This window comes from Stenella coeruleoalba (assembly GCF_951394435.1).
Source record: "Stenella coeruleoalba genome assembly, chromosome: 18".
Classification (NCBI taxonomy): domain Eukaryota; kingdom Metazoa; phylum Chordata; class Mammalia; order Artiodactyla; family Delphinidae; genus Stenella; species Stenella coeruleoalba.
Window position 1 is genome coordinate 68,364,520 of NC_137164.1, and position 26,753 is coordinate 68,391,272.

At 39.0% G+C, this 26,753-nt stretch overlaps 1 protein-coding gene across 5 annotated transcripts in view; it reads right to left on the bottom strand.

The window, feature by feature from the left end:
* NALCN (sodium leak channel, non-selective) overlaps positions 1-26,753 on the bottom strand; it is a 293,846-nt gene that overhangs the window by 29,635 nt on the left and 237,458 nt on the right. For all 5 annotated transcript variants that reach the window (XM_079902779.1, XM_079902778.1, XM_079902780.1 and 2 more), the window contains 10 exons: positions 22,253-22,354; positions 21,772-21,841; positions 18,563-18,654; positions 18,353-18,475; positions 16,315-16,371; positions 15,956-16,076; positions 15,729-15,860; positions 14,625-14,792; positions 12,231-12,335; positions 9,085-9,191 (listed from right to left, as the gene is read on the bottom strand). In XM_079902779.1, the coding sequence (XP_079758905.1) occupies positions 9,085-9,191; positions 12,231-12,335; positions 14,625-14,792; positions 15,729-15,860; positions 15,956-16,076; positions 16,315-16,371; positions 18,353-18,475; positions 18,563-18,654; positions 21,772-21,841; positions 22,253-22,354 (1,077 nt within the window). The remainder of the gene's footprint in view (positions 1-9,084; positions 9,192-12,230; positions 12,336-14,624; positions 14,793-15,728; positions 15,861-15,955; positions 16,077-16,314; positions 16,372-18,352; positions 18,476-18,562; positions 18,655-21,771; positions 21,842-22,252; positions 22,355-26,753) is intronic.

A 26,753-nucleotide genomic window follows, 5' to 3' on the forward strand; every position in this document is an offset into this window, starting at 1 on the left:
TGTGTATACTTTTTTCTTTCCACTAACATCTTTCTACTACACTGCATCTCCCCTAGTCATTACAGGTCTTAGCTAACATATTTGTTAACAGAAGAAGATTTCAATGTTTTTTTTTAAATCCCCCTTTTCTGAGGCTATTTTAAATAATTAAAAGATTTAGACAACCACATGCTGGAAAAATCATGACTATCAACACATTTCCTGAATTTGATGACCTGAGCTCAGGATTATTGACTAGAGTAGGCCTACTGAAGCCTAGCTGAATTATATTTTGATAATTTTTTTTTCTTGCTAGCACATTTATCAAAAGTTAACCTTCACAGGAGGCAACATTCTAGGGGGAATCCAGTTTAGTATTCTTCTACCACCTTTTATGGTTTTCAAAACTAGAGACTATCATGAGATATACTTTTATAAGTTTTCTTTTTTTAACACTAAATATGTGGGAATCTAATAAGAAAACATAAAACTGAGACTGACTTATTTTTAAAGGTTTAAAGCTGATTGGTAGAAATGTTTTCTATATAGTAAAAAAGCCCCACTCAGAAATTAATATTTAGGGATTCTGATTTATATTTTTTAAGTATGAAAAACAAGCATATTCTCTTGTATTTTTCCAACAATCTTTCCTTTTGGGGGTTTCAATTAAATTTAATATATTTTACAGCAGACAGACTCTGTAAGGATTCTACAGATGCCACAATTTTCTTGAATAAGGTTTTTTTTTTTAAACCAAGTGAGTCAGCTCTCAGATCTGATGTTGAACTTTCTTACCCATCCATTTTCTTTATGTAAAAGTGCTTTTTTTAGCTGAATTTGCAGCAACCCAAACTATTCTCATGTTCCACATCCTTTAGAAGTTAGAATATGTTAAAATACACTTTCAGGCTAAAGCAAGAAAAGTAAAATGGAGAATCATAGACTTAAATTGCTGGAAGAATATACCACATTAAAAGTCTCAGTTTTAATCATATTGGATATGTTTATGCTTTGTTCATGATACTAAAATTGGAAGGTTTGAAACTTTACCAATAACTACAGAGGACTTCAACAAATCCCAAACACAGTCCATTACTGTCATTTTTCCTGTTGTCCTCCCTTGATCTGGAAGGCTATTTAAATATTATCTTTTCTGGTTAATTTTTAAAAGATTACAACATTGTCTATCCAATTCAGAAAAATGAAGAATCAGTTCTGACCTCACAATCTGAGTTTTCTGCCTCCCAGTGACAAGTGCTCCAGGGACCCCAGGTCATGATAAGGAGAGCTGCTTCTCCTCTGGGAAGATGGGGGTGCCATGGAGGAGAGGAATCTAGCCTCTGCCCTGGGATGTGGAAATGCAGGGGATAACATGGGCCACAATGGTACCCTGTATCTTACACAGCTCTGCCATCTAAAGAAATCAGATACTAGTACTTCCTGGAATGCAGACTGCTTTTTGCCTCACTCTTTGGTAATAGCAATTTGAGTTTCCACAGCCTGCAACAATCTTACCTCTGCCTCGCCCCTCACTCTCACCTGCCCATGGCTCCTCCCCCTTTCACCTGCCTAATTCCTATTCACCCTTCAAGAGTTAACTGGGTGTCTTCTCCTCTAGCTCCTTCTCCCTGATCCAGTCATTGTTTGGATTAGCAGCCTCTGTCCTGCGTGTACCACTGAACCCTTTGCCTCTCCGTACCCTAGAATCAGAGGCTGATACATCATGGAGCAAAAGAAACTTAAAGGTAAGCCTCAGGGCCCCTCCCTGACACAGGTCCCTTCCAAGACTCAGGAAGGGGCCCAGGAGTGAGTTCACATAGTCATATGTTTCTCTTAAACTTAGAAAAGCAAAGTAGCTTTATATTCTTTTTCTTAGAGAGTGTACCGAAATTGTTTGAGCCTTAGACTCGACAAAAAAAATCTGATCTCTTTCTGCCTAGAATGTATCGCAGTGTAATTTGAAATTACCTACAGTTAAGTTTCTGGTGAACTTCAAGTGAGTTTAGGGGCTTATTTATGTAGCATTAAAACTTCAGCATATTGTATTAAATTATTTAAAATTTTATTTTCTGTTTTCCATTGGACTTCTAGCTCTTAGGGGTCAGAGGCCATAGCTTGTTCCCAGTGACAGCATTACTCCTGGTGAAGAGTAAACACTTAGTAAATATATTTATTGTAAAACTGAATGCTTTGTTGATTTCTCTCCCATGCATTTCCTTTTCCTAAATCCCAGACCTCTGCTTAAGACAAAACACACAATACTTATAATATATGATATGTTTAATCCTTTTTACCAAGGTTATTTTATGTCATCAAGTCTGAGTGATTTGGAGGAGAATGAATGTATTCATCTGAAGAGAGAATGCAGAAGCCAGACTGTCTCCTGAATTAGCTAGTGCATATTTATGTCCTAATTATAATCATCATAGCATTCCTCTAGGCTAATTCCCAGATATAAGTTATTTTCTTAATCATAAATTAGCCAATATAAAATTACAAAAATTTCAGCTGCTAACTCTTGACGAGATTATTAGAGAAACAAAACGTGAAAATTATCATGGTTACAGTTGACATTTATTTGATGAAAGATTTATATTTCACTAAAACTAACCCAAGTCACAATATTCTGAACAAATGGGAAAAGCTATTGTGATAACGTTCAAGTGATGTCCCTCTGTTTGCTTGTGCTTTTAAAATGTCATTGAACTTGAAGTCCTTAATAATAGCTTACATAAAACATTACATTTCAGTTAGCTGATTTTACAATCTTAGAGAGCTGGTTTTATGGAACAGGTTGAACGCTGTAGGGTCCAACCGGAAACAGCTTACTCTCCTCCTAATGCTACCTTCCAGTGCATCCTACTTGCTTCCTGACACCTTGGGGAAAGCCCAGAGCTTTTCGGTATATAGTCAGCCTCATTCTAAAATGCCCACTGCATTCAAACCTGTACCAGGATCTCACCCTCAGCAGCTCAAGCCTGACCCGTGGTCTGAGGAGGGAAAAAGAGTGTCAGCCACTCTGGCCCACTCCTCCTCTTGGTGACTGCCTGGGTCTTACAAGAAGGGGTGGGATGCAGCTGGGGTCAGAGACGTCACATCTTGTGTGTCTGACTCCGCTGGACTGTGGCCATTGGCGCTCTCCTCACAGCAGCCGTTGTTCCTTCACGGAGCTCATTTAGGTGTTCCCAAGAAGCACTCCATGTTTGAACAGTGTTTCTAGCTTCTGTGAACTTGGCACTTGAGCATTTTTCCCACATACAGACGCTGGACGCACTTTGTTCCAGACACCCGATAAGATGCCTGAGTCACTCTTCCTGGCCTCGTGCCTCCCTCGTCCTCCCCCGCACCTTGAGATGAGCCCTTTTCAGGGTGTGCTTTTCAAATACAAACCAACTAACTCAGAGTCCACCCCCTCCCCCACCACCAATCACCTCCTCTATCAGGCTGTCACACTCTGGGCCACCATCCACCTGCCCGAGTCACCCCAGTGCCAGGTACCAGACCACAATGGATGGCCTCTATGCTCTAGAGCCCATTACAATTATTCAAACTAGCCATCTCTAGGCCTGCTTGCCCTGCCTCACCCGTTCCTTCCCAGGGAAACCACAGTAAAGGCTCTTGGCCCCAGCTCTCCCCACCTCTCTGCCTGCTGACCCACACTGGTGCTTCCCCAGGTGGCCCCCCGGGGAGTGGCATGCCCCCTCCTCTTGGGAACGATGAGTAGCAAACTGTCTTTTCAGTGGTAGTGCTCTCGATCTGTCGGCTTTACTGTACCTCACATTTTCTATGACTACACTCCCCAGCATGAGGATGCCCCAGTGTGTTCTTCCTGCTATGAGTGTAGCCTCTGGGTGATTCTCAGCTCCAACTCCTGGAAACGTTCCCACAGCTTCTTCCCATAGGGGCACCCTGTCCGCAGCACACAGCCCTTTGCAGCAGGGTTCCAACAAGAAGGCTCAGGTCAGGTGGCCCTTGGCAGATATGACGTGGCCCTCCAGAAGCAGCAGATCACCCCGTCTTCCCAGATGGTGATGAGCAGCTTGCCCACAAGAGCCTCTCTTCTTGCCTTGTCAAACTCTGATATCAACTGGTCCTTCCAGGGGTCCTCGTAGGAGCAGGAGAAGCGCCGTCCACCTTTCCCCACAGGGAAGGCGGCGTGATGCCACAGCTCTCTCTGCTCTTGACTTCATTCACTACCATGATGTTATCTTTGAATGCAGTGCTTTCTTTTACAGGAGCTGGGTGATGGATGATGTTTTAGTAAGTTCTGATGGGATTGGTTTAGTTGGCCTCTTTAGAATGTCAAGATACTTTAATCTCCCCTTGGCCTCAACTTTGAGACTTTAGACAAAATCCCAAAAAATTCTGGAATAAAAAACCTGATGTCCTGATATAAGTAAAGTATTTACAGTATAATAATGAGTTTTACTCTCACAACAAAATAAACATTTTATGCTTCTTTAATTTTTTATTGTAATATAAATTAGACTGCTTTTCTAGTTAACACTGGGATAAAGATATTCCCATGTGTTATATACTTCTCTACCCATGCTCAAGCCTCACATCCAAAATTAATCTTTTTTCCACAGTTCTTTGGTATTAAAAGAAAACCAATATAAATTGTATTGAATTGTTTATGAAAGTGAATTTCATATTAGAGAAATGCCAAAGCAGGTAAGAATGAGTCCTAAGGGTACAACTGGGTGAAATGCTATTCCTTTTAAAGAGTTTTGACATTTAGTAGAGAACATCAATTGTGACAAAAGCAGAGCAGTTACTGTGGTTCACTCATTATTCTAAGAGGTAAAAATGAAATAAAAAGAAAACAGATAATGATTTAAAAGGACAAATGAAGTTGATGGAACACTGTGCATCAGTGAAGCAGATTGAGAGATTTCATTCATAGTCATTAGGGAAATCGTTGAGAAAGAAGGTACCAGATACTTCTGGCTTTGATGTAAAATGCTTTGAAAACTTATTTAAAAAATTTTTTTAAAGAGGCAGTTAGATAAAATCAATTGTGTTACTGATTATTCCCTTCCAGGAGTTCAACAACAAAATCCTTCAATGTAAATGGGTTTTAAAATTGAAATAGTTTTATGATTTAGGCTTCTCTACAACTGTTATGAGGACATCAGATCTTCCTTAAAGATATAAAGCCAGTATGAGTTTAGTTTTAATTTGATTAAAATTGTTAAACTTTTTAAATATTGGTTTAAAAGCTGAACTGAGATTTGATTTAAAATTGATAGAAAATCTTTTTTCTTTTAAGCCTCACTAATTTTTATTCTAAAAAATTTTTATTTTTATTGAAGTATAATTTACAATGTTGTGTTAGTTTCAGGTATATATATATATATATATATACACACACACACACACATATACATGCTTCAGCTATAATATACATATATATACACACACATATATGTATACATATATAAACTTATATATATATTTATATTTATATATATAAATTCATATATATATATGAATTATATATAAATTATTTTTCAGATTCTTTTCCATTATGGTTTATTACAGGATATTGAATGTAGTTATCTGTGCTATACAGTAGGATTTTATTTTTTATCTATTTTATATGTAGTAGTTTGTATCTGCTAATCCCATACTCCTAATTTATCCCCCCCATCCCCTTTCCCCTTTGGTAACCATAAGTTTGTTTTCTATATCTGGGAGCCTTTTTCTGATTTTTAAGTAAGCTCATTTGTATCAATTTTTTTTTAGATTCCACATATAAGCAATATATGATATTTGTCTTTGACTTACTTCACTTAGTATGATAATCTCTAGGTCCATTCATATTAATATATAATATATATATTATATATTAATATATATTAACATATAATAATATATAATATATTATATATATATATTTATATAATATATATTATATATAATATTGTATATATAATATATAACATATTATATATAATATAATATATATTATATAATATAATATATATTATACATACATTATAATATATATTATACATACATTATACTATTATATATATTATATATTAATATTATATATTATTATATATTAATATTTATATATAATATAACATATAATATATAAATACTAATATATATAAATATATGTATAATATATATAATATATAATATATATTATATATAATATAATATATTAATATATTACAATATAATTATATATAATTATATATATTATATACATATATTAATATTATATATCAATATATATTATATATTATTATATAATATATATTATATATAATGTTATATAATATACAATATATTATATATAATATATATTATAATATATATAATACATAATATATTCAATATTATATAACGTATATAATATATGTTATATATTATATATAATATGTGCTCTATATATAATATAGAACATATAAATATATATTAATATATAATATATAATATATAATATATAATATATATGATATTGTATATATTATGTATTATATATAATATATTATATATAATATATTGTATATTATATATTATATATTGATATATAAATATATGTATAATATATTATAATATATAATTATATATAATTATATAATAATATATAATATATAGATATATAATATTAATATAATATATGTATATAATATATAATTATATATATTATATTGTAATATATTAATATATTATATTATATATAATATATATTATATATTATACATATATTTATATATATTAGTATTTATATATTATATGTTATATATAAATATTAATATATAATAATATATTTATATAATATATAATATATAATATATAATATATATTATAGTATAATATATGTATAATATATATTATATAATATATATTATATATAATATGTTATATATAATATATATACAATATTATATATAATATATTATATATTAATATTATATATAATAATATATATTATGTTAATATATATTTATATTATATATTAATATTATATATTATATAGTAATATTTATATAATAAATACTAATATATATAAATATATGTATAATATATAATATATATTATATTATATATTATTATATATATAATATAATATATTAATATATTACAATATAATTATATATAATCATATATATTATAATATACATATATTATATTAATATATATCAATATATATTATATATTATTATATAATATATGTTATATATAATATATAATATACAATATATTATATATATTATAATATATATTATATATAATACATAATATATACAATATATAATATATAATATATATTATATATTAATATATATTTATGTTCTATATTATATATAGCGCATATTATATATATTATATATAACATATATGTTATATAATATATGTTATATATAATATATGTTATATAATATATATAAGTATATATAATTATATATATTAAATATATATTATAAATTATATTTATATTTTATATTATTATAAGCCTCACTAATTTTTAAACCTGTGTGAGTCCAGATACATACTTTAAAGTATTAGAAAAATACTGCAGTGATATTTCATTATATATAATATATAATATATATTTATACTATATAATATATATTATATATTATATATCATATATATGATATATATTATAAGATATATCATGTGATATTTATAATATATGATATAATTATATAATATATAATATTGATTTGTAATATGTATTATATATTAATATATATTAATATATAATATATAACATATTATATATATTATATTACTATATTATAGATAATATATTATCCATATTATATATTATATTATGTTAATATTATATATCAATATATATTATTATATTATATATTATATATTATATATAATATATACAATATTATATATAATATATAATGACATATATATTATATATTAATATATAGTATTATATGTTTCTATATTATATACATAATATATAATATATATTTAATATATATTATATACTATATATATAATTATATATATAATAATATCTATATTAAATATATATTATAAATTATATTTTATATTATTATAAGCCTCACTAATTTTTAAAGCTATGTGAGTCCAGATACGTACTTTAAAGTATTAGAAAAATACTGCAGTGATATTTCATTAGTTTCATGAAGCAACCCTGGGACTCAGTGTACCGCTTCCTCTCTTATTTATCTTATTTCTTTTATTTATTTATTTTGTTTTTGTTTTTGCGGTACGTGGGCCTCTCACTGTTGTGGCCTCTCCCGTTGCAGAACATAGGCTCCGGATGTGCAGGCTCAGCGGCCATGGCTCACGGGCCCAGCCGCTCCATGGCATGTGGGATCTTCCCGGACCAGGGCACGAACCCGTGTCCCCTGCATCGGCAGGCAGACTCTCAACCACTGCGCCACCAGGGAAGCCCTATTTCTTTTATTTTTGCATCCTATTGTAATTCAGTGCTTTGCCTTGCATTACTTAAAATTACTTTAAGTAATTCTAGCAGAACTACTTTTAGTTTCATGCCATATTATACTGCTTTAAAACCTTATACTATATATACTTATATAGAACATGGATGGACCATGAAGGCGCATTATGCAAGTGAATAAGTCAGACAGAGAAAGACGAATACTGTATAATCTCACTTGTGTAATCTAAAAAAACAAAACAAAACAAAAACAAAAGCAAAACCCCTCCGACTAAACTCATACAAAAAGAGATCAGATTTGTGTTTACCAGAGGTGGGGGGAGGAGAGGAAGTGGAGAAAGGTGGTCAAAGGTACAAACTTCCAGTTATAAGATAAATAAATACTAGGGTTGTAATGTACAACGTAGGGACTATAGTTAACACTGCTGTGTGATACACAGGAAAGCTGTTAAGAGAACAGTAAGAGTTCTCATCATGAGGAGAATTTCTTTTCTTTCAGCTGGATCTATATGAGGTGATGGATGTTAACCTATTGTGATAATCATTTTACAATATATGTAAATTGAACCATCATGCTGTTTGCCTTAAATTTATACAGTGATGTATGGCAACTATTTCTCAATAAAACTGGGGAAAAGCCCCGTATACTGACAAATATAGCATTTTTCATGATATTTTTCTGATATGCTTACCAAACACGTGGCACCCAAAATCCAGGTTTTTTCTCTCCAGGTCTTAATTTTAAATTTAAGTTCTTGGACACACTTACATTAATTCTGAATATTCCATTACAGTCTTCCTAAAACAGGAAAAAAAATAAAAGGAGGAGGAAAAGAACCTGGTCAGAAAATGAAGTCAGAAAAGATAAACGATAAGAAACATTTTTTACATAGAATGACAGAGGTCTTTTATATAACAGCAGACATGTGCATAGCTACTCAGCAAATAGTAAAAAAGACTTCAGAGATAAGCAGGTGAAAGTTGATGTTGAAAATGTTAGTGAGTGGGCAAAGGATATGAACTGACATGCCTCCAAGGGAGAGATACAAATAGCCAATGAGCACGTGAAAAGGTGCTCAGAATCATTAGTCACCAGGGAAATGCAAGTCAAAACCACAATGGGATACCATTTCCCACTCACTAAGAAGGCTTTAATCAAGAAGTCAAATAGCAAACTCTGACGAGGATGTGCACAAATCTTAATCCTCATACTAGAATCCTCATACACTGCTGGTGGGAATGGAAAATGGCGCAGCCACTTTGGAAAATAGGGTGGCAGGTCCTTAAATAATTAAAGAGTTACCACAGGACACAGCAATTCTTTTCCTAGGTATCTACCCAAGAGAAATGAAACATATATTCACATGGAAATTTGTACATGAATGTTTATATCATTATTATTATAAATAGCATTATTTACAATAGCTCAAAGGTGGAAACAATTCAAATGCCCATCAATCAACAAATACACAAACAAAATGTGGTCTATCCATACTGTGGAATATTATTCAGCCATAAAAATAATGAAGTACTGACACATGCTACAACATGGATGAACCTTGAAGATATTATGCTAAGTGAAAAAGCCAGCCATCCAACACCACCTATTATACGATTCCACCTGGAGACATGGCACCAACAACTCGAGCTTCATGGCCTTTAAATGTGAGCTGTGCCAAATGCTGGGGTATCTAGTTTCCCCTTTTCCTTGGGTTTGTCTCTTCTTTTATAAAGGTAAACTGAAGTATCCCCTTCATCCACATGACACACTTGGCTTTGGCCTCTTATGTTAGGACTAGAAAAGAATTCGTCCAAATACAAAGACACGGGCCACTTCTCACTATGCCAATTTGTTTTGCAATTATTCTGCTTGTTCCTGATGCTCTTTTGATGGCTAAGTTTTCTTAGACTTTCCTTACGAGCTTCCCACACAGACCTCATTGTTCTGTGGAAAAGAATAAATGCCTCATGGTATCTGTCTGTCTGTCCACCGTGTGCCCTCCATCCCCTATACAAGTCATTACGCTTTAGCTTGGGCTGGGTATGAGCAGATAGTGCAAAATCTCAAGGCTCTTAGGCCATTATTACTCCCCCGAGTCATCCACTACTCCTACGAGGCTTCATCTTGAAACGTTATTATCTCTCTGGCCTCTGTTCAGGGTGGACTTAAAATAACCCTTCTTTCCTTACATAAGCCTGTGGACTAATGCATCAGCTCATTATTACTGCCTTCATTTAGCTCATTTGGTACACCATGACCTTTATACCAAGTTCCCTGCATGTCTTGTCAGGTTTATCAAAATTCCTGGAACCTCTGGGAAGGGGAGTTAAAGGAAGCAGCGACCCGAGCGATACCTTGTGAAATAGCGTAAGGTCTGCCCATCCTAAGTTTGTCTCTTCTGCTCTGCCTCTTCCTGAAAAATCTCATTATTAACATGACTGATAATGTATTTTGACTGGACAAAGATGTTACCTGTATTTTCTAAAAATTCGAGAGCTACTAAGCTTTATAATTAGAAGCCTCAAAATGTAGAAATGTCATAGTAGTATAAAATTTATATTAGACAGCCATGTTTGCTGGAAATATGGGAATAAGTGTTTTAGTTCCGCTCTGGTAGCCCTTTTGGAAACATGCATTTTAATGAGACTTAAGCATTATTTTACCTGGGTGGAAGAGGAAATACTCTTGCTAGTTTATACATCAGCAGAACTGGGTTCACTCCATTAACCTACTTGTAACATCGGGCAGGATTCTAAGAGAATGGGACAGTGGGCGATGCAGCAGAGATTGGCTAATTATTAAACAAACCCCGCCCCCTTTTCTACAAAATAAACCACGAAACTACACATCACGGTCTCACATCAGTCTGGTGAGGCCACGCTCTTGCCAGTGGAATGTGGGATGAAGACAGATGTGTTGCTTCTAGGCTCTGCCTGTAGTCCTCTGAGAGAGAGATGGTTTTCTGTTCCTAACTGCCAGCTAAACAGAGAAGACTCTGAAGACAGCAAAGGCTAGGGACACAGGACAGAGGAGGCATGAGCCACTGGGTGGTCATTTGGAGGAGAGCTGCCTGAATTATTCAACATGCAATAAAAATATTCATTTCATTACATTCAGCTACTGACATATTGGGGCTGTTCCAGAAGCTAGCCTCCTCTTATAACACCGGCCAAAGAAAGAGAAAGAAAAGAGTAGAGGGACTTCCCTGGCGGTCCAGTGGTTAGGACTTGGCACTTTCACTTCCGGGGCCTGGGTTCAATCCCCGGTCTGGGAACTAAGATCCCACAAGCCATGCAGTGCGGCCAAAAAAAAAAAAAAAAAAAAGTAGAATCTAAAGTATTCAAGCTTGGTTCAAGCTTGAATCTTAGTTGTCTTCATGGGGGAGATTCTGGGCAGCTAAGAGCTAATGCAAGGCCCTGACTTCCTAACAGGAATGTGGAGTGGATAAGTCATACGAAGGGGTGTGGAAGTCAAACTCTGCCCTTTGTATTTTGGGGGAGCTGTTTGCTGATATGAGTCTCAGGTCACAGCAGAGGCAGGATTACGTTAGGGAAGACCTAAAGGGAAAATCTGCACATGGAATCTTGGGTGACTATATGGAAGATGTCAACAGTGGCTTGACCTTGGAATAGGAGGGAGGAACAGGACTGTCTGAGATGTGTTTTAATCTTATAAACCTTTACCAGCCAGAAGAGACACACTGCCTGCTTTAAGCAGAGGGAGTCCATGGGAAGAGTATTCTTAGAGTTCTGTTCTCAAAGCAGCCTCAGCACATGGCTACCCAGAGATGGTAAATGTTCTTGATTTTCATCCCAAAAGACAGAAAGAATATCTTACCCTTCTAATAATGTTGGGATCATTGCACTTGGCCAGTTTTCCAGCAAAGAGCTGAACTCCAAAGCTTGCAAAAACAAGCATTAATGTCAGCAAAAGAATGGAGACCTGAAAGAAATGGGTGAGACAGCAAACCTCTTGGTAAAAAATTATAAACAGTAGGTTTGGTTTGAGCAGTGATTATGAACAGGACTTTTAAGATAACATCGTATGAAATTCACAGTCTTTGGATGCTACTACCTTTTAACTTCTCCCCCGCAGGTCATTCAGTTAGTCTAGCTGGAATGTTAAAAGAAGGAAATTAACAACAGGTTTTGATTTTTTTTTTTTTTTTTTTTGCGGTACGCGGGCCTCTCACTGTTGTGGCCTCTCCTGTTGCGGAGCACAGGCTCCAGACGCGCAGGCAGCCGCTCCACGACATGTGGGATCCTCCCGGACCGGGGCACGAACCCATGTCCCCTGCATCGGCAGGCAGACTCTCCACCACTGCGCCACCAGGGAAGCCCGGGCTAAGGTGTTTTTGACATGACTTGGACTTTTCTGATTTTGAAATCAACACTTTGCTTTATTTTATTTAACGGAACAAAAGAAAAATGTTGAAATAATTCTCTTTCCCAAATTTTCTCAAAATGGATTCATGTGTCTGTTAGCAGAGCCTACGTAAGGGGGAGAGTGGCTTTGCTTTCTTGCAAGCATGAGGGCTCAGGGCGTATCAAAGTGCCACACACAGAGGGTGTGAGATCAGAGTCTTGAGAAGCAAATCTGGTAATTGCCTTGTACTCCCTCTGCTGGATGACTGTTTTGGTCTCAGCAGAGAAAAGTGGCCAAAATACTGAACAAACGATTGATCTCTACTGGTTGAATAATCTCAACATATCCCTTAAAGATACTAAAATTACATAGAAACATCCTCTGAAGCAAGGCTCAAATAAATCATCTTCTGAATTCTATCAGGGCTCAAAGATGCATACACATTCATTGTCAGGTGCTATTCTGTTTTCCCTCAATTCCACCTGTGGGAAAAGCCACAGTGTTATGGCTTCAGTGCAAAAAAAATATGGAATTTTATAAATTTATTTATTTTTGGCTGCATTGGGTCTTTGCTGCTGTGCATGGGCTTTCTCTAGTTGCGGCGAGCAGGGGCTACTCTTCATTGTGGTGTGCAGGCTTCTCATTGCGGTGGCTTCTCTTGTTGCGGAGCATGGGCTCTAGGCACGTGGGCTTCATTAGTTGTGGCACACGGGCTCAGTAGTTGTGGCTCGCGGGCTCTGGAGCGCAGGCTCAGTAGTTGTAGCGCCCGGGCTTAGTTGCTCTGCAGCATGTGGGATCTTCCTGGACCAGGGCTCGAACCCGTGTCCCCTGTGTTGGCAGGCGGATTCTTAACCACTGTGCCACCCGGGAAGTCCCCAAAATATGGAATTTTAAACAAAGCTTTAACAAAGTATTAGCAGGATACTAACATAACATTGTAAATCAACTATACTTCAATAAAATAAAAATTTTAAAAAGTATTAGCAGCTATATGCCTATAGTAACATAACAGCCTGTCTTTAAAACACCTTAGAATCAACTGCAACTATAGCTGTCTTTTCACTATAGGTGTGTTTCTAGACAGCAAGATATAAAACTAGCTTAGTAAGTTAATTCATGTTTTCCATGCACAAGCAGAACTCATTAATAATAAAAAGAATCCTGTGATCACTCCTTTGTTATAAGGCAAAGATTCTTCTTTAACAGACTGTGAGCAAAGAGCCTCTTACTCATTGTTTTATCTGCAGCCCTGCTCTTAGAAGACCCTAAATCAATATTTGCCCAACTAAAAAGTATATTTTCTCCTCAATCATATTTCTAAATGTTCATTACTGTATTTTGAGGTAGGGTATACCTGTATGTTACAGTTTTGAAGAGTTGTTTTATGTTAACACTCCGAAGATCAAAGCCAAATTTTGTTCTATATGAATTTGGGAACATAGAAAATGAGATTACAAGCCTAAATGGGTTAATTCCTAATATTGTTTGTGAATTCGATGGTGTTGAAACTTCTTCTTAATTTCCAGATGGGGCAACTAAAACCCAGAGTATAAAGTAGGGTCAAGAGTTAGGAATGGAAGTGTCAGAAAATTCTCTCTCTTTGGATTCTCCTTCCACTGTACTTTCCAGAAGGCTTCCCTTTAATTTACTAAAAATATTTGTTGAATTAAATATACCAATAAGCCAGAAGCATCCATGGGTGAAGCCTTTGAATCTGTGTTGTGTTTTGCTAGTACCTTTACAATCTTCTGGCAATAAACAAAATGGTACACTTAACCTTGACAAGCGAGACTCACTTTATCCCCTCATTTGCTACATTAAGAGCTGTACTCCGTGAACCAGGAGTAAAGGGTGACTGTAACGTACCAGAAAAATTTCCTTGAAGCCGCTGAAAAGTTCCCGAACGACTTTCCTCATCTGAGGCACCAGCTTGAATATCCGCAGAGGTCGCAGGCAGCGGAGAACAAGTAAGAGCTGAGCTCCCGACTCCGCAGGCACGTTTTGAGGCATCCAACAAAGAAATATCAAGCTCACCTAGAGGGAAAAAATAATCTCTAGAATTTATGCAATTTATCCTCTACTATCTACATTTTCTGTGAGCCAGCTGGCCACAAGTTTCCTTTAGCAGAGACTCCACGTGTTATGTGGGGCAAGCATTCACTGGGTGTACATGCAACTCATCTCTATGGACTTGATCCAGACCTGTGAGCAGCCCCAAAGGAAGTCATCAGGTGTTTGCAGGGGGTGTGAAATGGGGGTGCCCATACCGTGGGTGTGGGTACTCCAGTGCCTCCTGCCCCTTCTTTTAACATATATACTGGAGGCGCCGCAGGATTGAGATCAAGGATACTAAACCTCACACTGGACTGAATACTCGCTATTTTGTTAATGATCTAAACATGCTACATGTTAATGGTCACAATTCTCCTTGTTGTGTTGGAAAAGACACTGATTTTATGCCTTCTTGGACATATAGAAAGAAATTTCTTTGAGTCCCTTCCTATGGTTTCCCCGTTTAGTTTAAATAGATAGTTGAATGGTTGCCTTCTCTGGCCTGGTATTTTGTGTGTTGGAATTGGCATACTCTCTAGTTTGCTTTCAGTGATAAGCGGCTCATTGATCACTTATATAGTTTTTTTGTTTTGTTTTGTTTGTTTTTAGTATAGGTGCCACAAGAATTGTGGTGTGCAAACTAGATTTGCTACCTTAGACCTCATTAATGTATGTCTTATGCATACAGGAATGTGGTTGATGTATTTGAACCATATCCACGAATATTTTTAATGCTTTTTATTTAGATTTTACATGTATGCCCTTTACTTGCCTATACTAAACTACTGCTCTACTTAGGAACTCAGTTAATGGCACCTAAACCTCTGTGACTCACGTATCTCACTCTTGTACCAAGAAATGCAGGAGATTTTACAAAACCATTATATTTTATATTCAGGAAAATAACCGAAGACTTACAAGATATATAAATATGTCCATGACTCCACCGAAGTCCCTGATGACAGCAGTTGGAGTGAAAAATAAGCCATCTGCCATAATCTTCAGATTCAGCTCGATGCTCATGAATATCACAAACACATACTCGGCGATCTGAAATGGGCAGAAGGCAGGTTGGTCACAATGAATGCAAAAATTGCAGGTCAGCGTTTCTCCGCTTAGCTGTGAGTTGAGATTCGGCAGAGTACCTGCAAAGTGGGTGCGTGCATGACTCTCCGGAAGGGGGATTCGAACATCATGGAAATGCAGGAGCAAATGGTTACGATAATCATGACCCAGTCCAGGTAAGTCACCAATCCCAGCAAATCACTGCCAAAGACCAGACAAAACTGAGAAACGCAAACACTCTAGGAAAGGTTGCTGAAAGTCAGAGACGATGCATCTGTGATTCTATAAACGTGACTGGCATTGTTTAAATGAATCGCCAATCGTCTATTTCACAGCACAATATAACAAGAAAATAAAGGGAATTTTTATATTTTTATGCGGCATAAAATAGTACATGGAAAATTCAAATGTGCATGGAAACAGAGTTTGTAATGCTTACTAAAGTTGATGGTACTTTGTATTTTTCACAGCTCCTGTGACAGGATCTGTTTTAGATCTGTAAGAGAGAACAAACATATAAACTCTGTGACACAGTATGCGTGTTATAACTCGGCAGCATAGTACGTATAAACATCTCATCTACCTAAAATTTCTCTCACATTCTCTACAAAATGTCTGTTATGATATATGTTAACTGTATGTGACTTTGGAAGGCAGAGAACATTAGATCGAAGAAAAATCAGAAGAGTTTGCAATTGATGCTTAGGAAAGCAAAGTTTACATTTTTCAAAATGCCTGATTTTAGAATTCATGACGCCATTCAACAATTTCTGACAAAGATATTACAAAATTAAATTTTGACTTCCATTTAAAAACATTCAAAGTCTTTGCCTTAGCAGTTTGGCGCTTTTCCTCATAATTATTTAATTAAATATCCATAAATTAAATAGAATTCTTTGCTCTGTATTTAATTGTGATCGTGTGGAGTAATTTATATAGAATTTCTTGGGGTGGGGATTTATAACTTTTACTTTCAGGAAGCCCATGACCAGTCTTCAAGAATTAACAATTAGATGTAAACATGGAGACAGCCAATGGGATAATTTCAGATGAAAAACCCAATCTGGGAACTGATCAAATCAACTCTACACTGCCAGCTTCTTCCTATTGATGCTTTGTGAAAACTCAGGGTTTTAAATCATTATCACTCAGGTGCTTTAAACTGCGAAGGTCTTTCTAGAATAGCAGAAAGAACAGTAGACTGGCAGTCAGAGAGGGCCCTAGCTGGCATCCTTGAGCAAAGCCCTTACCCTCGGCTGACCTAAATGCCCTCCTCTGTTGGAGAAGAGGGAACACAAATGACCCCAAATGGCTCCTGAGGTCTCCTCCAGCCCTGAGGGGTTAGGAGAATGTATTAGTTTCCTAGGGCTGCTGTAACAAAGGACTGCAGGCTGAGGGGCTTAAATAACAGAAACTTATTTTCTCCCAGTTCTGGAGGTGGACGTCTGAGTTGAAGGTGGCAGTAGGGTTGGCACCTCCCGAGGCTGTGGGAAGGATCTGCTCCAGGCCTCTCTCCTTGGTTTGTAGACGGCCGTCTTCACGTTGTCCCTCCTTATAGCAGTCTGTGTCCAAGTTTCCTCATCTTACAAGGACACCAGTCATATAGGATTAGGGTGCACCTGAATGACCTCATTTTAATTTAATTACCTCTTTAAAGTCCTTATCTCCAAGTAAGGTCACATTCTAAGGGGCTGGGATTAGGGCTTCAACATCTGAATTTCTCTGGACGAGGGGGGCACAATTCAGCCCATAACATACAGTAATGCTCATACATGTGCTACTAATGATGGTATCAGGGAAGGTACAGCTACCGAATGGAACGTTCTCACACTTTCTCCAGACTCGTAACGTCTTCTGGGCATTTACTCAGAGTTGTGCATGACAAGAATCCCACCTCCTCCACTGGCGGCCTGCTAAACGTGGCTTGGCTTGTCCCAAATGCAGCATCCCCTGGGCTGGTCACCCTGACACCCTCTCGCACATTTCTTCCACGTGGGGAGGGACAGGGACACTGGCCAGTGGGTTTTCTTCTCATAAGAGTTGGTAATAGAAGCACTAGTTGACTTGATTTCTAGAATTATGGTATTTTGACCACAAAGAAACAGCGAGTCTAAAAGAAGATGTGGGCAGTGACCTCAGCTCTGTCATTCCATCTCCCCTTGGTTAACTGTCTCCAAAATAAAATATGGAGTTAACAACTCTGCTATCAACATCTTGGGCGCCTGTGGAACTGAACAAATAAGAATGGCTGTGAAGTACTTCATAAACGTGTGTTTTCTATAAATGTTACCTACTTGCAACCTTTGTTTGTTTCCCCCCTGGTCGGCGGCTCAGCCACGAGAAGCAGCATGGTCATTTAGCCCACGGTTTATTGGTGACCCCATCAGGACGACACGATCCTTCTTCCTCATATGACAACTCCCCCTGCTGTTTGCACGACTCAGGGCCAAACCCCTGGCCGCAGTGGAGTCACTTACGCGTTGAATCGAGCTCGGACCACCACTCGGCAGAAGTTTCTGAACCTGTGCTCCCGACCCACGATGAACAGGGGCTTATCGAAGTACGGGTGGTTCTCCCTCAGCTCCTCTTCCTGCACTTTCCTGGACCAGGAAAATCGTGCGAGAGTTAGGCTAAGGGCACGTCTGCCTTCCCCAAACGAGAGCCTCAAAACACCGCCCTGCCCGTACCTTTTCATTTCTGCTTGCTCCTTTTTCTCCTGGATCATCTTTATTTCACTGTCTTCTCTTTGTGCATTTCTATATCTCACTGTATTGGAATGCTAGAAGTAAAATGAAAGGGGACACATCAACGTGGGAGATTTTTCTGACAGTCCTCCTCCAAGATGACCATTAAAAAAAAAGGAAATAAATACTTTCTAAATATTTGAATGGCCACAGTCATCTTAGCAAGGATATTTTTTTTTCCTCAAAAGTGTATTTTTTTTTCCAGTGAAAACATTTATTGAGAACCTATTATGTGCTATGCACTGTTGTAGTGCTGTGGATACGGCAAAAGGGGAAAAAGTGACAAAATCCCTGCTCTTGTGTGGCTAATGTTCTCATCAGGGGAGACAGATTAAAAATGAAATCAAAATAAATAAGAAGGTTAGAAGAGGTTTAGTGCTCTGGTTAAAAACAGAGGGGGATAGAGCAGCGGTCCTCAAACTTTTTGGCACCAGGGACCGGTTTTGTGGAAGACAATTTTTCCACAGACCCAGGGGATGCTTCAGGCAGTTATGCAAGCGATGGGGAGAGATGGGGAGCCATGGGGAGCGGCAGATGAAGCTTTGCTCGCTAGCCCCCCGCTCACCTCTTGCTGTGCGACAGGCTGAGGACGGGTGTTGCGGACCCCTGGGACACAGGACAGAGAGCACGAAGTCATAGCAGGTCTCATTAAGGAGCTCTTCTTTGAGCAAAGACTAGGAGGATGCAGGTCACTGGACATTTGGAGAAATGTGTGCTTCTGGGGAGGGGTGGGTCTGTGTGTTCATAGGTTGAACACCCAGGACGCAGGGTGGGTGGAGGACAGGACAGAGAATAGGAAGAGCTGAGGCCAGCAGGATAGCGGAAGGTGGATCATTAGGATCTTGACTCTGGTTTTTACTCCATAGAACAGGAGTCCCCAACCCCCAGGCCACAGAACTGGTACCGGTCCAGGGCCTGTTAGGAACCAGGTTGCACAGCAGGAGGTGAGCGACGGGCAAGCGAGCGAAGCTTCATCTGCCGCTCCCCATGGCTCCCCATCCCTCCCCTTGGCTCCCCATGGCTCCCCATCCCTCCCCTTGGCTCCCCATCCCTCCCCTTGTCTCCCCATCCCTCCCCTTGTCTCCCCATCCCTCCCCATGGCTCCCCATCCCTCCCCTTGGCTCCCCATCCCTCCCCATCCCTCCCCTTGGCTCCCCATCCCTCCCCATGGCTCCCCATCCCTCCCCTTGGCTCCCCATCCCTCCCCATGGCTCCCCATGGCTCCCCATCCCTCCCCTTGGCTCCCCATCCCTCCCCTTGGCTCCCCATCCCTCCCCTTGGTTCCCCATCCCTCCCCATCGCTCCCCATCCCTCCCCTTGGCTCCCCATCCCTCCCCATGGCTCCCCATGGCTCCCCATCCCTCCCCTTGGCTCCCCATCCCTCCCCTTGGCTCCCCATCCCTCCCCATCGCTCCCCATCCCTCCCCATCGCTCCCCATCCCTCCCCTTGGCTCCCCATCCCTCCCCATCGCTCCCCATCCCTCCCCATCGCTCCCCATCCCTCCCCTTGGCTCCCCATCCCTCCCCTTGGTTCCCCATCCCTCCCCATCGCTCCCCATCCCTCCCCTTGGCTCCCCATCCCTCCCCATCCCTCCCCTTGGCTCCCCATCCCTCCCCTTGGCTCCCCATCTCTCCCCTTGGCTCCCCATCCCTCCCCATCGCTCCCCATCCCTCCTCTTGGCTCCCCATCGCTCCACTTGGCTCCCCATCCCTCCCCATCGCTCCACTTGGCTCCCCATCCCTCCCCATGGCTCCCCATCGCCTGCATCACTGCCTGAAGCATCCCCCACCACACCCCACACCACCACCCCCGTCTGTGGAAAAACTGTCTTCCATGAAACCCATCCCTGGTGCCAAAAAGGTTGGGGACCGCTGCCGTAGAAGATGGAGAACCATTGTTCAGCTAACTGGATTGATTTTACAGAAAAGCATTCCTTGGATGTAATGATCTGTATCTTCTATCATTTGGAATAAGTGACAAAGATAAAGCTCCCTATTTTATTTTTTGTTTGTTTGGTTTTTTGCGGTACGCAGGCCTCATGTTGTGGCCTCTCCCGCCGCAGAGCACAGGCTCCGGACGCGCAGGCTCAGCGGCCATGGCTCACGGGCCCAGCTGCTCCACGGCATGTGGGATTCTCCCGGAACCGGGGCACGAACCCGTGTCCCCGGCATCGGCAGGCAGACTCCCAACCACTGCGCCACCAGGGAAGCCCTAAAGCTCCCTATTTTAAATGGCTTCTATTCTGGAGGAAAAGACACTAGGAGAGATCTCTTATGAAATTAGCAGAACCCCGTGACCTTTTGCTATGGAGAGGACGAGGTATGGATTTTCGTTATATGTCTATGTAGAAAATACAATAAAAAGTCTTTAAAGAAGAATTAAGCCTCTGGAATGGAGACTATTCAAATTGGGCCTTTTGTTGTGTGTTTTTAAACACACATTTTCAAAGCCATTTTCTAATTTGATGCTTAAGTAGACCATACACTTCTATGGAATCTCACTGAAGGAAAGCGCTTTGAACTAGTGATTTTTCTTTGTAGTACAGAGCAAACCTGCCACAGCAATGAAGAGATAATGGAAACGAAATCATACCCAGAAAGGGTTGTACTGACGGTATTTGTCTGCTTGCTTACTGTTCGTATCTTTCACTAGAAGGTAAGCTCCTACAGGGCAGGGATTCTGTCTTGTTTCCCTGCTACTTTTCATCCCTTAGAACAGGACCTGGCACATCATAAGTAGTTGATAAATATTTTACTGTGTCAGTTAATGAATAGATGAATGACCTAGAGTTGAAAAGCAAAGAAATTCTTGGGAAATCTTGTGCAGTCTTTGACAGAAAAATTCCTCTAGAAATAAAATTTTATTTCCTAGTATGTTAACTCTGAAATGATAGACACTGGACCTGTATTTGGAAATTAGTAAATATTTAAAGTTACGGATGTGATTCATTGCCATAAAATGCTTTAAATGTCTTTAATTTCAGTCAAATGCGTCTGATATTTCACTTTTGTGTTACTATCTAAACGAAGACATGTGCTTTGCAGGATGTCCAAATCTTTCTACAGTTTATGGTCACTTTTCCGTATTTCAACCATTTAAATACGTTTTCACAATCACACTTCCAAAATCCAAAGCATTGCTTAGAACTTACATCTTGAGTCAGAGTTTCAAGAGACTTCCCCCTGCTGATCCTCTGGCTGTTTGATCCGTGTCTTAGTGACCTAAAACAATCACAACCAACTGATCAATACATCTCGAGACCAAATTTGGACTTTTAAGCAATGACCATCATAAAAATGAAATAAAATAACTCCTGACAGCATCACAAATGCTTAATATTTCTTTTTATAGCAAAAGTTATAGTCTATCCACCTGCCTTTGATCTCATCTAACAAAATTCAGAATTTTTCCTTCTGATCTTAAAAGTGAGAATTTGGCTGTCATCACCAAGGGAAGGGTTTTTGAAAGATGTTTTGATGCTTTGAATCTCATTGTGAGTTTTATTACTGTTGCCATTAGCAAACAGAACTCAGCTCTTCACCCGGGCCTGCCTCCTGACCAGGGGTCGGTGGTGCTTCCTGTAAAGCTCCTTTCCTTCGTTTCCCTGCAGCCTTGTCTTCCGGTGTATTTACCTGCGCTCTTGGCGGATATGGTGCTGCACGCTGAGAATTGACCTTTCCTTCGCTGGCTGCCCCTCAAATGATCCGCTCAGCATGCGCTGTCGAGTGCAAGCTCTAGAAAAAAAAGGAGCCGCAGATAAATGTCTGATTTGTACACTTGGGATGAATAATGCATAACTGCTCATTATTCTTCTTATTCTTAAGGAAACACCAATGATAAGACAAAGTACAGCAAATGACACATTGCCAATAATGTAAATGAGCTTCAGGTTCTGTGTCAAGAACACTTTCAAAACAGAACGATCATAGCCACGAAAAGGTGCCGGAAAATAAATAGAAAACAATCCCCTCCCCATGTGTCCCCATTCCATCCCCACCCCAAACAGAAGAGCCTCTACCGGGATTCTGTAAGCCGAAGGGCCTGCCTAACCACAGGTACCCATGATGCTGGTTTTCAATTTAGACAGGGAGGTTTCTAATAAAAGCCCTTAGGGAAGGATTTGTCCACCTAGGCTCCCGGGCTGATGGAATATATGTTCCAAGGAGATTTTGCAGAACTCTAGGAAAGGGTAAAGTTAGAGGCAAAAAACTAATAGAAAAGACAAGTAATTAAAGCTGGAATGAATACCTAGAGAAACGTCAGCTGAAAGCCTGTGGCTTACAGGTAACCAGTTGCCACTTTCTTTGTAGTCACAAAGCTCTGAAGACTTTTTAAAACATGTTCACTTTAAACGGTAACCAGGCTTGTGTTAATTTCAGATTTGCTAATGAGTGAAGACAATTGGGTGACTCAACACCTGTGGTGTGAATGATTTGGAGAGAAAACATTTCTTCTCCAGGAAGCGCTCTCCAACTGGAAATGACAGGAATTCCCTTGATGTAGTAGTCAAATGGAAAGAAAAGAAATCCACGGTTAAGAGACCTGTGTTCCAAGGCGACACTGTCACGAACCAGTTGAGGGATCTTTGGGCTCAGTTTCATTCTCCATAAAGCGAGGAAAAGGCCTTGATCTTGAAGAAAACTCATAGACCTAAAATGCAATGATTTTGTGATATGCAAATTTTATGACACCATATGTGTTCAAACTGGAACCCATGTACTTCTGTCACTGCATTCGTAACACTTTCGTATTTATGGCTCCTAAATTGCATTTCTAGATTGGCTTTGAGTTATATTATTACTGTCTGTCTCAGAGTTAAGATCTTTGAGAAAAAGATCTATGTCTGCTCAGCATACTTAAAACAGCATCTCTTATAATATCATGTGTATTTTCAAGTACTTAAAAACGGTTTTGATGCCAGTGAAGATAATTACGATGAATACCTATGAGAAATCATACACATGCAACAAATGTAAATGCATGACAGGAAATAATGCCCCCAAATCACTCTTCTTAGTTTAATGAGCAACATGGACCATTTTGAGATAAAATCCAAGTCAAAATTTTATTGAACAACAAGGGTTTATGGCAGTGATATATAGAGACTGTGCTATTTCCAGGACTGCAATGGGGTCGAAGAGGAAGATGCATTTGTAAGTTCAGCTGAGTTGACAAAGGTATAGGATGATCTCATATTATGTACATTATGAATTATTTTTTGGACAAAGGTCTGAAAATCATGAAGGCATTCTGAAAAAAATCTATTTGGAGAACAGTGTTATTCCGGCATAGATATACAGAGCCTTGCCATTTGTGTAAACAGTCAAGATTTAACCTTCAATTTTATATATAGTAGTTTGTATCTTCTAATCCCAAACTCCTAATTTATCCCTGTATAGCAGGTACAAAATACTATATATAAAATAGGTAAACAACAAGGTCCTACTGTATAGCACAGGGCACTATATTCATTATCTTGTAATAAACTATTGTATAATGGAAAAGAATCTGAAAAAGATTCAGATATGTATGTATATATGTAATATGAATCACTTTGCTGTACACCAGAAACTAACACATTTTGAATCAACTGTACTTCAATATTTAAAAAAAGACTTGAATTTTAACCACTTAGTAACTTTTACTTTTTGTCACAAGACTCTTCCCTAAAAGTACATAAGACCTATAGGTCTTAAATACAAAACACATACAACTTGATTATAAAATACCCATTTGAGTTGGGTGTCCCTGCTATGCTTGAAGTATATAGAATGTAACTGGCTTTAAGCTGCCTGTGATTAAAAAAAAAAAAAAAACTGCTGGTGTCTGCCCGAAAGCCCAGTCTGAGGATGCCTGGGCATCCTTGCTGGAGAAGAGTCAGGACCACACCTGAGACGCCCTCTGCTGACTGAACAAGACAAGCAGGTCTCCATGGAGACAAACCCATATTGAAGTCCCCCTACCCCCACCCTATGACACCTCCTCTTCCATCTCCTCCACCAATAGCGTGGCTGAAGTTGGGGTGAGAAAGCAACCCCTCTTTTCCTCTTTGCTTCAAGATCAGCTCCCTCTTTTCTGTTGGGTCTAGAGAATTCAGAAAATAATACTCAAATGGGCTGGAGTTTCAGCCATACACGTGACACGGATGTTTGCAGTCCATTGGTGAGCCTTCAGGTTCCCTGTGATTCGCACTCATCTGGGGTGGGGTTGATGGGGGCTGGCTTTTTAGCTCTATCCTACAATCAGAAAACCCATGCTTAATCAGACTAAGACATCCACTTAAATGTAACGTACAGAACCATTTGCCTTACTATCCTTTTCCTACCACTTCCTTCTACGTTATAAGTGCTGTTTGCTGGAACAATTTCAAACTAGATACTGATGGGAAAAAAAGAAGAAAATGTTCACTAACTCTGGGCCAGTTGAAATACTAACAGGTGACTTCAGAGCATCAGCCTCGGTGGTTCCCGCTTCCTGGGTGAGAGGCCCCTGCCAGGATCTTCTTGTTCTCTGAGCAGAGGCTGCCGACGCACCTCCTCCTTTCCTGCAGTAACAAGGTGCCCTGTGATCTGAGCAGGGTGAAATCAGGCAGGTGGGGCCCTCTTGCCGGGGTGTTAACGGTCCCCTTTGGAGCCTCAGGCTCAATGTGACTCTCTGACCCCCTGTGCCAGACCCACATCCCAGCACCTCACCCCCAGATCTGGTACCAAAACCAAGGCCAACAGTTTCTGTCTTCATGTAGCCGTCAGTCCCCTTGCCGAGTCTCTCCTCGGACCAAATGCTCTGACATCTCGTTCTTTCCTTTGAGGATGTCCAGTGTCTTTCAAACTAGGAAACTCTAAAGGTAAATGCTAGGGTTTCTTTGCTGAAAACTGAGGGTCATATTCATAGCAAATTGGGCAAAGGCAATCTTTTTTTGAGGGGGGCACATGAAAGGCAGTTCATGAAAGGCTCTTAAAGGTTTACGCTTCCCCCCTTTTAAGTATGGTGGTAGAATCTTACTAAAATTAAAAGGCAAAGTTTTCTTCTAGGCAAGGCATCCATTATAGTTAATAACTAGCTATTTGTCCATAATAATCACCCTCCCCCCCAAAAAACAGCTAATGGTACAGAAAAAACTTTTCTACAGATACATAAATCCATCTGAAATAAAACATATGGGGGCTTCCCTGGTGGCGCAGTGGTTGGGAGTCCACCTGCCGATGCAGGGGACACGGGTTCGTGCCCCAGTCTGGGAGGATCCCACATGTTGTGGAGCGGCTGGGCCCGTGAGCCATGGCCGCCGAGCCTGCGCGTCCGGAGCCTGTGCTGTGCAACAGGAGAGACCACAACAGTGAGAGGCCCGCGTACCGCAAAAAGAAAAAAAAAGGGGAAAAATCTAATTATATTATACAAGGAGGCTAGTTGTCAAAAACGAGTTCCCTATGGATGAAGGAAGAAACTCAGATAAAAGGAGATGGATCTGGGGTAGGAGGGGCCTGGCGGGGGCAAGGGTGTGGGAAAGCAGGTGCACTGTACTTCCAGCCTGAGGACACCTGGGCTTTGAAGCAGGTGTAGGAAGGATGCAACGTTAGGTTTCTGCATAGATAAGACAGCCTCATACATAAGCCATTGTCACATTCTCTGATAAATGTAAAATATTTTGTTATTTAAGGAAATAATAAATTTGGGAGAAAAGTCACTTCAATCTGGCACAATGAGATGCTACTAAGACGCTACATATTCCCGAATGCAAGGTGCCAAGGTTCCCACGCAAGTACGGTAAAAGCTTGCTTTATTGTTTTTAAAAGGAAATACACTTTCATTATACATACAAGCATCAACTGTAACCCAAACTAGGAAGTACCACATCACGTTCTGACGTGCGTCATATAATTACAAACTTTGATATAAATGGGTTCTGATAAGTAACATCAAGTGAGAAATAAATATTTCACCGATGTGAAAGCGCAGGATTATGTCTGATGTTCCGTGTTCCTGCAGCATGTTATTGACTGAGCTTGTTTAATGCTTGTGGCATTTGGCCATCATTAGTTACCTCCCTTATTAGACCGTACATTTCTCAGGGACCATTTCATCACTCAAACCCATATTCCTAGAAGCGCAGTTCCCGGCACACGAACGGGCTGACGG